Below are 13,168 nucleotides of genomic sequence, written 5' to 3' on the forward strand. Positions count from 1 at the left end.
TAATCTTATTTCAGAAGGTTGTTTAGTTAGGCAAACATTTTAGTTTTATACAACACTGCACTGTGCAAATATGCCATGTTTACAAATGTTAGGTTTTTTTTCCGTTAATTAACTGCGTTATACAGAAAGTGGAAATGGCAATTTAACTGAAGATGTTTGTGGATGCAAATTATGGCTTTCTCAGCTTTACCCTTCTTGTGTTGTGTAAGCTGAGACCTTTCAATTGAGAAGGTCTTCTTCATTCCATCAGGCTCCATTAGCTAATAAATATTTACTTCCTGTTGAGTTTGATTATAATTATTCTGATGACATAACTACACGTGGTGGATCCAAGTAGAAAGCATGAACAAGGACCCTATCTCTAGCTCTGATTTCAATGACCTTAGGCTACCTTCCTACGAGGACAGGTGAGGGGAAGATACTATAGATAGCCGGCCCAGTGTGGCTGTATTATTCACGGTGTAAAAGCATGTTGGAGTCTTAGGCTTTTTAGCTTTTGCTTTCTGCGAATCAGCTCAGTATTGCTAGCTAGCCAACTTGGTGTGTGTGTGTGTGTGACTTTGGGTCAAGCATCAGAACACTCTTGTACATGAGTAGTCATTGCCCATATCTGTGTGTACGTACGTACGTACGTATGCACATCCACCACAGTTTTCAGTTCACAGGAAGGGAATTCCCCCAAAGCAAATGTCTAATATTTTTCCTTTAGTGGGTGTGAGAGTGAAGAGGTCGACCAAGATGTCCGGGACACCATTTACGCTCACATGTTCTTCACTTCCGACCAATCAGATAATGGTACGTACGTCACATGCGAGGTGGGGGGGGGAAGGGGGTCGTACATATTTATGACCACACCATATTTATGACCACACCAGAGAAATTCACAAGAAAACAGACCTCATGTGCCCACCCCTTTACACAAGTTGTCTCAAGCTGATGCAGCAACCTATGAGTATATAGCTACATGTAGCAATTTAGAGAAGCATAGTCAAAAGAATGGACTCAGAGTATACGTGAAGGAATTCAGAATTGCTTTAGAGAGCACCAAATACACAGTGGAGTATAGGTCACCTAATGTACCATTCCTTAGGACTACTGTCAGCATTATTATAATGTGGTTGTGGTTGGTGTGTGCACACACTTTGTTGTTGAATGCAAAACTTTCTAATCTAGCGACGCATTCTTCCCCCGTTGTACATGTACATGTATTATAGTTCTGTGTTTGATATGACACTAGATTTCTAATTTTAGCGGCTTAGTTGGCTTAATTTAGACAATGTTTGCCGCCAGTTTTGATAACTAGTACAATGCAAGGTCTTTGTATATAGGTAGACTATAGCTAACACACTGTACGAGCTCTAGTACAGCTCGGCTTGGGAGCATCACTCATAATTTTATATACTATAATAATTATATACAATTAAGCTCTTCAATAAAAACCCCTTGCTTGTGCTAGCCCTTACTACCAAGGCCTACTGCACGATGTGGTTGTGTTCAGTAATGTACGTGTGAGCTTAATTATTGGATATACACACTTGATTATTCTTGCATGTTTGTTTCCGTTTAGCGTGTTTGTCCAAACTGGAGACTCCTTAATAATTTTACCAATTTTCACTTTGAATTAATAACGGCCAAAAATGGTTAGCAGTGATTGGAGACGAAGATATGTTTAATTGCCCCCCCCCCACACAGTGTCAAGTGTCGAGCATGCTGTAAGTCCGTCCAATCAAGATCTCTCAGTGTCACTCGTGGTGGACAAGGACAAGCGGTCCAAAAGGTTAACCTCATTGACCTTTACACCCCTGATCTTTACACTATATCTTTACACCTTGACTTGATGACCTGGGATGTAAAGGCTTTGTTCAGTCTTAATAATTATACTCTTAAAAGTTACCTCACTTCGAGTACAATCACGATAATTATGCATGTGACTTTCAGAATCACTATCTATTTATTCTTCACTCTCCCTGTAGGTTGAAGAATTTGACACGTGTGGAAAAAAAAGCGTTAAAGAAACTGAGAAAAGATAAACGAAAATCAAAGACAAACAAATCGCTACTCGATATCTCGTCATGTACCGACGACCCTAGTTTCCATGGTGACCAAACGTCTAGCTCTCATCGCTCAATAGAGTCCCCTTTAGCGAATGTAGGGACAACGGTCAAGGAGGCTGTAAAGAAAGGAAAGAAGACCAAAGGCAGCGCATCAGGTATGCATCCACCGTACAGGGATAATCCAGCGAAAGTTTTGGGGATTACGAATTACGCAATTTTCACGTACACATAGTATCTTGCGTATTGTTGTATTGTGTTTATTTTGTGACTGCATGGCTTCACAATAACAAATTAATGTTTTGCAAGCGTATCTTATGGTATAACTGAATGGACCAATTAGAAGCACATTTTTCAATCTAGTTACATGTTCAGACATCAAGTGGAAAACCCGTGTATTTCATACCCTCGTTAATAGAAATTTGAAACTGCTGTTGGGACAAACCGATGTAGCTTCACTTTACGAGGTGTAATCCATTGAATATATCTGTCCCTTGGTTATACTGATTCCAAAAATGTTGTGTGGAGTTTTTTTTTATAAGATGGTGTGATGTGTGATGTGCTTGCTCAGGGTAAATTGAGCATGAAACAGAAGCTTCCCTAATCTGCTGACAGTGCAGTTATTGCACCTGTAAAGTGGTAAACAGCTAAGTCACTATTTAATTATTATATCACGCACTCCATACCACCCACTCCACACGCTATGGGTTGGACCTGTGTTAGCAGGCCACCTCTTTATTTAGCATGCAATTGTGAGCTCTATTATTTTTACAGAACTTAAGCTTTATGCACTGTAGAACCAGCTTCATTGGCCAGTTATGATGCTCAGTCACATGCGTACCTGTGCTGTGTACATGCAGGCTTGGGTTTTTGTTTGCATAATAACACTTATTGTAACATTGCCTGTGTGTGTGTGCACTATTGATTACTTGAGTTCACTTCCTCTTTCAAACAATAATGCCACAAATAACAATAAATGCTTAAGAATATGAACTACATGTACATGTACAGGTGTATAACTGACTATTGCATTATCGCTCCGAGTACTCTCACGAAAGCAAACTTTTAGTTTTTGTTGTTGTAAAGTGTTTTGTTTGTGTATTTGTTTGTTAGGGCAATCCCATCTCACGGAATGTACAGTGTCTCCACTGTGCCATGTCGTACAATACACTGGATGGTCTTCAAATGGATAAACTGATTCTGTTGCGTTTCTTTTGTAGTGTTTCTTTTTTGTAAAGAGTAGAGCTGCATGGTACGCTATAATCCCCCCTCCACACACACACACACACACACACATATAGATGTGATTGTTATCAGTGATACTGAACCTCCTGCTGGTGATGTCATCCTCATTGATAGCTCCGACTCAGGTGAGTTTCTGTACATGCATTGATATGATTACACAGTGAATACTTTTCAGCAAATAAATTATGTGGTACTAGAGGTGGTTAGTACCAGCCAGTGTGGGTATATCGTAGATTCTGCAAGTGCTGTTACAGTAGCGTTACTAGGACTGTTACAACCAGCCTTAGGATATCTCAATTACCTCACCACACACCCACACACTCACAACACGTACACCCCACACCCTCACAACACATACACCCCCACACACACAGACTCTGAGGACTCTCTCCATTTCGACGACCTAGCTAACACTGCAGACAGGGACAGCAATGGCGATGGGGCCAGTAACGGCATGGAGCTGTGTGATCAGGGAGACCTGGACACAGAGGGTGAGAGGGGGTGCTCTATGGTTGCTAGGCATGCGGGTCGGTTAGAGTAAGAGGGGATGCTTCGTGGTTGCTAGGCAACGGGTCGGCCTGTTTGCACTGTTGCTACACATATTGGTTATGTTCCTTGTATCACTGCCTGTGGGTACTCACTTCTTCTCGTCATTTTCTACCAATCCCTTGTTTGGTACTTCCTGTATCTATTGTTTTCAGGGTGTGTGCATGCTTCACCTGTGATGCACGCATGTCAATATTGTGTAACATAGTTGAGAATGGAGGAAGGAGTGTGTGCTTGTGTACAGCTGGCGGGATGACGTCAGTGTGTGTGGGTGGGTGAGTGGGTGAGTGGGTAGAGGGGGCGTGTTCTTATAGGGTGTCTTATGTGATCACCATAACCTGCTTCCACAGTAACTAGTGTACGATGGACATTCCTGAATAATTAATCAGACGTACATGTAGGAAACGAAAATCAGAGGTAAACGCATTCCTCGTGCATTTGCCCTGAGGGTTTTAATTATAGTTCCCTTTGACTTCCTGTTTCAACATGCCCACCCTCACTTACAATAATTAATGAAGTGCGCCCACTCTCTTTCTGTGTAAGGGCCGGCCTAGCTAGGCGAGGCGAGGAAGTATGAGGTAATGCTATTAAGGGCTTTAATTAACGATACCATTAAATTATAGCAAGATTGCCTCATTTTAATCTGACTGGGAGACTATATATTGGTCCTCCCAATAATTCCCGTCAATACCGTTCCTAGTGACGAAATATCTGGTACACATTAGTATAGTAACGGAGTGCTGACTCTATTAGTAACCACGGACAACCATCAGAGTTTTTACTTCCCAAAAAAATTAATGATCCCTTATAATAATTATTATTTTATTGCCTTCTACAGTTGTGTTTTCAACATGTAATTACAATATTCCTAAAGTGTTTGTGGTATGAGTCCATATGCTGGACGGTGTTGAAATATTGATAGTTGGAATATTTGGGTTGGTTGTTTTCGCTTGTGTGGTTTTGTGTTGTTCACCGCTTTGTCGCACTTGTAGGGATATCTGCTGACTGGGCCATCTGCAAGAAAGACCAACTGGTATGTGAGTGGGTGTGTGCGTGCTGTACGGTATTTTGCTGTGTGGCTTTAGTGTACTATAATAGCATTAGACTGTATAGCAAGAGTACTCTGCTGTAGTGATGCTGCATGTACCTAGATCTTAATGCGTGTCCTTATCATGTGACCTGATCATGTGACCTGCAAGGCCGTAGCTTTTCCCTGGGGTGCCCCCCCATATGGTGCAAGTTAAAGTATTTGTCTCGTCACCATTGACTCTCCAGCACAATGGTTAGTGGAGGAAATGCTTGCGTGTGTGCTGAGATATGGTCTATTGCACTAATATGGGTTAATTGTTTAGGTGTTTCAGAATAGAAGCCATTTTTGTTGCGTTCCTATGGATGGCTGACTCAATTCTCAGCTCATGTCTCCCATGCCCTAGGGGCATCCCCGGGATTATCCCTGTATATCCCTCTACTATATTGTACTTGCTGTGATCTCTGTGTTATCTGCTTTGTTGGTGGAAGGATTTCCATTATAATACAGTACATGCGTGTGCACTAGACAAGCGGCTCTATTTGGGTTATGTCCAAACACAGTATTTCCTGACATTTTGTGTGATTTGATAGTATCGTCATGACACTGATAGAAAGTGTTAGAATACCACATCCCTTCATCACCTAACACAGTGTGTGTATAGTCAGTTCTCACTTAGTCACTTCCCCAAATCTCCTTACTTCTCACTAAACTCACCTTCCCCTAACACCGGAACATACTGAATATTCTCACCTCCCCATGTGATAAAATACGTCGATCCCTTTCCATTATTGAAAGTGACGTTATAAACAGCGAGCCCCTGTTTGTTGGTCATAGTAATTACAACTGTAGTAAGTCACACATCCACTACGGGGGCTGTTAGGGCCACTGGGTTGACATGCACACATGGGGCTGTCATTGTGCGTACATGTTCAGACGTGCAGCTGGCTATATTTGGGAAATATATTGTAGGGATATTTTCCAAGTGGTCCTAAGGCTGACACTTGTTATTCAGAGGGGGGAGGGGCATTTCCTGTTTTCCTGTTCACTGTGAATTAAACTCGTTGGCTTGAATGGCTTCTTGACAACCCCCTGTAACTATGTGTTAGTTGTAACATGATTAGATGTGACGTTACCCTTATCCCATGATGGCTTCAAGTTAAAGGGACTGCCCCCCCTCCCCTGTAATAATACTCAGCGTTATAACTCCCTCTAATGTGGTTATTATAATCATACCCTTTAATCATTAAGCTGATGGTCTGATGGATAAGCCTCTAGGGGAAATCCCCACTCGTTGTTGTTGTTTCTCAGTGTCCATTACTGATTACTGGGTACTCTATGTTGTGTTGCTCTCGAAGCTCTGAGTGTCGTTCTTATCCTTGTACACTTGTAACCTCTTATTGTCACTGCAAGGAAAATAGCATGGCTTTGATTTACACTAGCTAGTATCATTTCCTACGTTTTTACTGTTTCTGTCATTTCCTCGCCTGCTGTACATACAGGAGTATACACAAGTGTGTCCAGAAATTGTAATCATTTGATCATTAATGTCTCCTAATAATATTATTGATACTACAAAACCCGTTGAGTGGTTTTGGTATTGTTTCTACTGTTTCTATCATTTCCTCCTCGACTGTAACATATACTAATGGATATTCTCCAAGTGTATAATCCAGAAGTTATAAATGTGCATGCAGGCATGATTATCTATTGGTATGTGTGTGGGGGTGTTGTCTGTGGAAGTGGTAAAGCTAACTATAAACATGTGTTTTTAGGGGATTTTTCAGCTGATTCTCATTTCCATCTTGTGCACTTTCACCTTGACACATGTAGTGGTGTTCACATACATGTATGCGTATGCAGGGGTACTAGAGGGGGAGGGGGGGAATTTTAACAAGTGTCGCCACTTCCCATGACCTTTCTGTTAGGTGGCCTTCCCTAGGTTCCACTTTCTTGGGATGCAGGAAGTTCCTTGCAGAAGTGGATTAATTGCAGCTACGATTTACTTTCATTAATATAATATTATGGTGTGTTCTCTCATCCCCTTTCAAGCGATAGTTTTCTATGTGATAACTTCGGATGATGTCCCCACCTCCCAATAGCTAGAAGGGTGGTTAGTCTGTGTTTCCCCACTGCGTTATTTGCTGAGCTGTCTTGATAAGAGGTGATTCGTTTTTTTTGTGGTTTTCTACGATACCACCTTTTGTGATTGTTTTGCTTTTGATTAGCTTGTTTTTGGTTGATGTTGCCCAGTCAACTGTCACGTTGCTGTGAATATAGCCTATAATGTACATAGTCATTGTATTGCTATAGATACCGTGTACTGTGACAGATATCTATCTCTTAGAGCTCTACAGTTTGTAGAGTTGAATTTTGGTGTTCTAGACCACCTAAGTCATTGGACCACAGTCATTGTGCAAGTGTTTGCAGCATTTCAGAGTATTTTTTTTAGTTAACCCACACACACACACACAAGTTATTGGACCAGGGTGTCATACAGGATTTTGAAGTAGAGAGGGGAAATAAAAGCACGCTTTGAAAGGGTGGGGGTCTAAAAGTCATCAGAAAATGTTGCTAACAAAAAAGTCATCTGTTATTTCAATACCCTGTTAGTATGTAACGTCGCCGGCTATGGAAACCCAGGGGCATGCCTGGGAAATACTGTTAATTAGGTGGTCTAAGGTGAATTCTAGTGGGTTTTACTTATACTCAGTCATAAAACTAGTATCTGAATGCAAATTTGAGCCAGAGGAGGGATATCCCCCTTTCCCCCCTGTATGACACTCTAATAACCCCCCTATACACACACACACACACACACACACACACACACAGGGCCGTGCTGCTTACGAGAGATTGTTTGAGAAGGGACTAGGGGATCGACCCGGACGCTATTACAACGACAAGGAAAAGGGCGGAGGAGGTGCCAAGTGCTCCAATTGCAAGCAACGTGACCACACTAACAAAAACTGTCCCTGGCCGAAGGTATACCACTATAGGCAATAAGTCTCCACAGAATGTTGTGTTTATTGCTGTTTCTTAGAATAGTATAAATTAGTTGTACACACAGCCTCTGGTGCCAGTCCCTGTGAGTCTATACCTCTTTCAATACACCAGGTCTTGCGTAAACAAAGGCTGCAATATTTCCACTACCTACAAGTCTGTCATGATCGATTGTACACACGTGTGTGTTCCCCTGCACCAAACAAACCAGCAGCTAGCGATAGTGATCTGAATGTACTTTATACACGCTTAGTCTGTAGGATGCACTGGCATATTGTATATAGACTGTCATTATGTCACTTTTACCCCCCCCCACACACACACACACACACACAACTCCCCCACACACACACGCACACAACTCCTCCCACACACACACACACACACAACTCCCCACACACACACACACACACGCACACAACTCCCCCCCACACACACACACACACACCCACACAACTCCCCACACACACACACACCCTCCATACATACACACACACAACTCCTCCCACACACACACGCACCACACACACAACTCCCCCACACACACACACACACACACACACACAACCCCCCCCCACACACACACACACACAGCGACACAATGTGTGCCATTTCTGTGCCGGCCTAGGCCACATGAGCAGCAAATGCCCTCAGTCCCAGTGTTCGTATTGCTACCAGCCCTCTCATCGCGGGAGGAGGTGCACTGGACCGTGTGGGAGGATAGTGGACTGTGGGAGATGCTACATGCAGGGACACCACGCCTCAGTGAGTACATGCTCATTGTTATGAGCATAATCAAAAAAAAAATTTCATTTAGTATTTGGTTGGTTTCCGGTGCAAAATAATTGCTGTAGTGTGTTGGTAAATACACTACGTATGTGTATAACTGTTAATACATGTAGTAAAATACATACTGTACACACATCACACACACACACACACACACACACACACACACACACACACACGCACACACCCACGCACACACACACACACACACACCCTCACACACACTCACACACACTATAGATTTGTCCTGATCAGTGGAGGCAGTTTCACAACACAAATGTGAGTAAAACACTATACTATAAGTTACATGATGTCGTGTGATCGTCCCTTCCACCCGGCAGTACTCACATGATGAGATAGTGACCATCCACCCCAGGGACCAGCGTACCTCTACCAAGGTGTTCTGTTTCAACTGTGCCGCCCACGGTCATTACGGCTTCGTAAGTACAGCTCGATTATAATTATATATATATTATTATTTTACGTATAGTAATGATTATGATAATCTTGCATCAGAACCTGGGTTCAGAGTTCAGAGTACAGACTGATTATTATTGTGGCCTATATGACAACTAGTATAGTTGTATGTGTTAGTGTGCGCTTAGTCACTTCCGTTGATCCCAAAGCCAGTGATGGTGCCAAATCCCTTTGTCACTAATTATTTAATCCTCTTTAAAATCCCTACACCTCCATGTCTGCATGTACCTCCGTGCTAATTATACACTTTTGATGATTATAATGTGAAATCAGTTTTGGGATGAATTCTTTATTCATAGAATAATTTTTTTTTGTTGGTCCCAATTACTGCCTAAGTGTGATAATATGTCTGACTGGCTAAGGGTGTTTGTGTAGTCCCCTCTGTCCTGCCAGCATGCTGTGACCATGTGTGCATATATGGTATATGTCAATGTGTTGCGTGTAGGAAGCCTGTCACTGGATTGCAGAATGTGTTCACAAAGAGACTATTTGTTGTTGTAACACATCTTACATATGCACAACTACCTTAGTGCCGGGACGGTACAGCTATGCACACATATCCAGGAACTAAAGTAGTTTGACAAACTTTCACTATCTGTATCAAAGCCTCTCAACGTGCACTGTTAGTATAGACGGGAAGTCCCCTGTGTGCGTGTGTAACGTTAGGGAAAACCCCTGTGTAGAGATGGAAACGCCAAAGTTTTCATAACCTTAGCTCTTGTTTGTTTAACAACTTGATCGTGTTTTCAGTTATGCCGTCATCGTCATGGCTTTTGTGCGCCTTACCTACGTGTGTGGTATTACACCACTTTTTGAGAGGGTGAGCAAAAGTTTGGGAAAAGTTGTTAATAAGTCTGTCTGTGGGTGGTAATGGCTGTAGCTGTAATCACTCAGTCACGTAGATTGCCGCTATTTATAGTAACAACCCCCCCCCTTTAGTATACACACAGTACCTATAATTGTTATAGCTAGTGTATATACTTATCGTAATGATTTTAGTAAGTACGTAACCATATTTTGCTATTAATAACTTTGTTCCCAAGCTCAAGTAGTAATTGCTGAGGGATTTTCGGTGGTTTTTTACTGGCTTGTATTATATCACCCCCTTGCAGGAGTGCACTAAGACACGCCCCCAGTATTACTGTCGTGCCACCACATCCCTCATTGCACAGTACAATATGGAGTTCTGGCCTCCTCGTAATATCGATCAAATTAGGCAAAATCTGGGGATTCCCCCAACCACCACCCCCCAGACAAGCAGTAAGTCCTCTGGTTCAAAAGGTCGCAAGGGTAGTAAACATGGCCGAGGTAAGCATGACCAACACACTGGAAATGGTACCAAGCATCGCGGAAAACATTCAAGATCGTACGATGAACGAGATCAATATGATATACAAGATCAGTATGATGTACGAGATCAGTACGATGCTCATGGACGTGGTGGCCACCCGAGTAGTCATGGTAACCAACCAAAGTTACATCGTGATAATTACCGCGAACCCGATTTCGAACGAGGCAGTGACAGACGACACAGTACTGGCCAGTCACATGATTTCCCTCGGACACCGTTACTACCACCACCTCGTGGCATCGGTTACCCTCTGTTCCCCCCACCTCCACACTTCACACCCTCACATCGTCACGGCCCTCCCGCCCCCACATTCCTCCCACCTCCTCCAGTACATCCACATCGGAGATTCTCAGACGTACCCCCAGCTGTGAGGTCACATGACCAACGCCGTCAATCACATGACCACCACTACTCTCACGACTCAGCCCAGAGATCACATGACCGAGGTAGGAGATCACATGACCAATTATTCACACCACCACCCCACAAGCGACATCGAACTGCAGGAGACGATTATTACACGCCATCACGAGGATTTAGGGGAAGTCCCCATACAGCGAGAACATTGGACAGTCACGCTCCAAAACACTATAGATACTAGCCTCACAGTGGTGTGTTTATATAATTATAGCTATATATAATTTGCACGTTATTTCTCCTCTGCACATCTGCATGCATGTACATAATTTATTATTGGCAAGTTTGCTCCACTGTTTAATAATTATTTTCATTGTCGATAAAAAAAATTATGAGCATGCCATTTATTATAAACACGCTTGTCTTCCACGTATAATTATAACTGTCGATAGAAAACGTTGAAGGCGTAATTTAATAAGTGATAATTAAAATGAAAAAAGCGATATTAAATTGCCGTAATTAATAAGCAAGCTAGCATTGCACAGAACACATGTACAAGTAATATGAACCACAAATTAAGTCGATGAGTGTCCGTCAGAACTTGAGAGACACAGTATCGAGTGCCCCCATGTGTGTGAGCCTATCCTTGAGACGTTCCTTATCCCCCTGGTCCAGTTCCCCTCTCTCCTCCTCCAACGTGGACCCACCCACTGCCGCCAGACGCCACACCTACAACGAAGGGGAGGGGGGACATCGTGAAACACACCGTGAACTAGACTAAGGCAATACATATTCTGCTTTCAGTGGACTAGAGCATGTACTGTACACACCAAGCCTTAACCTAACCTTTATATATCTGACAGTGCATAATACTTACGTGTCATCCAATAATAGCTTCTATATTATTATTATAGCCAATTGCATGTACACCAATTACAATTTGGGTTTTTGAATTTAAGGCACAACTGTTACAGTTCCTGAGACCCCACAGTGCACGTATACACACACTACATTGTATCGTACCTTATCTTGTTCTGTGAGCTCACTGGCGGGGGTGGTCTCCAGTCTGGCCAGTGCAGCCGCAGCTTCTATCACTTCAGGGTCGTTCTCAAATCCCAGGTCACTGAAGCTGTCCTTTGTGGAGGGTGGATCTGCTGCAGGGGAGTCAAATGAACATTAAAATGTATCCAGCGGATATATACATGATGTGCATTTGTGTACAATACATAACATAATTATGACGTGTGTGTGTGTGTGTGCGTGCGTGTGTGTGTGTGTGTGTGTGTGTGGGTGTGTGTGTGTAAAATTTCTACTTTGACAAATTGTATAGAGAGGACCTAAAACTCGAAACCACATTACACACTCATCGACAGTGAAAGCATCTCTAAAGTGGGGGGCTTGGTGGGGGGTTAGTGGATTTCTAAAGGTCACATGTGTACATAGAATCAGCAGATACACACACAATGCAGTGGGGGACTGGGAGGAAGGGAACTCCATTGAAACTAAGGGGAGGGGGGGGGGGGGGCAAGTTAACACGAAATGTGAAAGCAGGGTCAAGGATGTGGTACAAGTAATAGGAAGGAAAACATAGCAAGTGTTAGAGCTAGGTTTGTCTAAGGTCACCATTTTTGACTAAAAAACTAGCTGTTGGAATGTGTAATGTTTGTGAGGCCAACCGGTTTGGAATGTACAGTGAATAAGCAACACTCATGGCTTTACAAACTGTCAGTGGTCTTAACAACAGCAGCTGGCTGGCTGGCTATAGCAACAGTTAGGCAAAACTAACATGGATGGAGTTAACATGTACATCACACATGAAGGAAGCATGGTCTCAGAATGTCAACAACAGTTTCCCCATGTGCGATACATGTGCATATATACACACTGTGTGTAGTGCATGGTAAGGATCAATATCCACACAAACAAACAATCAAACAAATTGCTACCCATTAGCAACATGTACGTATGTATACAGACCATACAAGCTCAATTAACGTACACGTCTACATGCATGTACATGTAGGCATAGAGACCACTAAGCCAGTGGGGGCAGGGGGGAAGGACACTAAAATCATTTTGTATGCATATACAACCATTAAAGTTATGCCATCAACCTTATTACTAACGATACAACAATTATTGGCCCCAAGTGTTTTTTATTTGGAGGTTCCACTGTACAACACACACTACCTCACCTGTGTCCTCTATCTCCTCGACTAGCATGTGCTCACTCCTCCCCACGCTCCCACCACTCCTCACACTGTCCGCCCACCTCCCATCACCCGCCTCCGATCTCACGGCTTCAATCAGTGGCTTGAACTC

General features: G+C 42.9%; 2 protein-coding genes across 5 annotated transcripts in view; one reads left to right on the plus strand and one right to left on the minus strand.

The window, feature by feature from the left end:
* Window positions 1-294: 294 nt before the first annotated feature.
* On the plus strand, window positions 295-11,210 carry LOC135332904 (zinc finger CCHC domain-containing protein 7-like). Of its 3 annotated transcripts, none has more exons than XM_064527826.1 (12): window positions 295-407; window positions 710-795; window positions 1,693-1,777; window positions 1,974-2,209; window positions 3,353-3,421; window positions 3,671-3,787; window positions 4,835-4,875; window positions 7,705-7,854; window positions 8,467-8,637; window positions 8,902-8,940; window positions 9,003-9,101; window positions 10,251-11,210. In XM_064527826.1, exons 1-12 carry the CDS (start codon window positions 343-345, stop codon window positions 11,088-11,090), a joined length of 1,998 nt encoding a protein of 665 aa, XP_064383896.1. In that variant the 5' UTR covers window positions 295-342; the 3' UTR covers window positions 11,091-11,210. The 3 variants fall into 3 exon arrangements, with proteins under 3 accessions (XP_064383896.1, XP_064383897.1, XP_064383898.1); XM_064527827.1 differs by having other exon boundaries at window positions 710-786; window positions 1,690-1,777; XM_064527828.1 differs by having other exon boundaries at window positions 320-407; window positions 659-795.
* Window positions 11,211-11,331: 121 nt separating this feature from the next.
* Window positions 11,332-13,168, minus strand: part of LOC135332902 (dynein axonemal assembly factor 1-like) — a 9,782-nt gene continuing 7,945 nt past the window's right edge. The window contains exons 13-15 of one of the 2 annotated variants that reach the window (XM_064527824.1): window positions 13,042-13,168; window positions 11,870-11,997; window positions 11,332-11,575 (exon numbers count right to left, since the gene is read on the minus strand). The exon at window positions 13,042-13,168 is cut by the window's right edge and continues 290 nt beyond it. In XM_064527824.1, the coding sequence (XP_064383894.1) occupies window positions 11,441-11,575; window positions 11,870-11,997; window positions 13,042-13,168 (390 nt within the window). In that variant the 3' untranslated portion in view covers window positions 11,332-11,440. Of the gene's footprint in view, window positions 11,576-11,869; window positions 12,001-13,041 lie in introns of both variants that reach the window. The other variant, XM_064527823.1, reaches the window with a different exon arrangement.

The sequence above is a fragment of the Halichondria panicea genome, chromosome 3, assembly GCF_963675165.1.
Source record: "Halichondria panicea chromosome 3, odHalPani1.1, whole genome shotgun sequence".
Taxonomy (NCBI): Eukaryota; Metazoa; Porifera; class Demospongiae; order Suberitida; family Halichondriidae; genus Halichondria; species Halichondria panicea.

What these genes read in the sequence shown, in the direction of transcription:
- LOC135332904 (XM_064527826.1), top strand. Translation starts at nt 343, where the DNA reads ATGAACAAGGACCCTATCTCTAGCTCTGATTTCAATGACCTTAGGCTA. An exon ending in GACCAAAGGCAGCGCATCAG is followed by an intron (nt 2,210 to 3,352) that starts GTATGCATCCAC and finishes ACACACATATAG; the next exon opens with ATGTGATTGTTATCAGTGAT. An exon ending in GGGAGACCTGGACACAGAGG is followed by an intron (nt 3,788 to 4,834) that starts GTGAGAGGGGGT and finishes TCGCACTTGTAG; the next exon opens with GGATATCTGCTGACTGGGCC.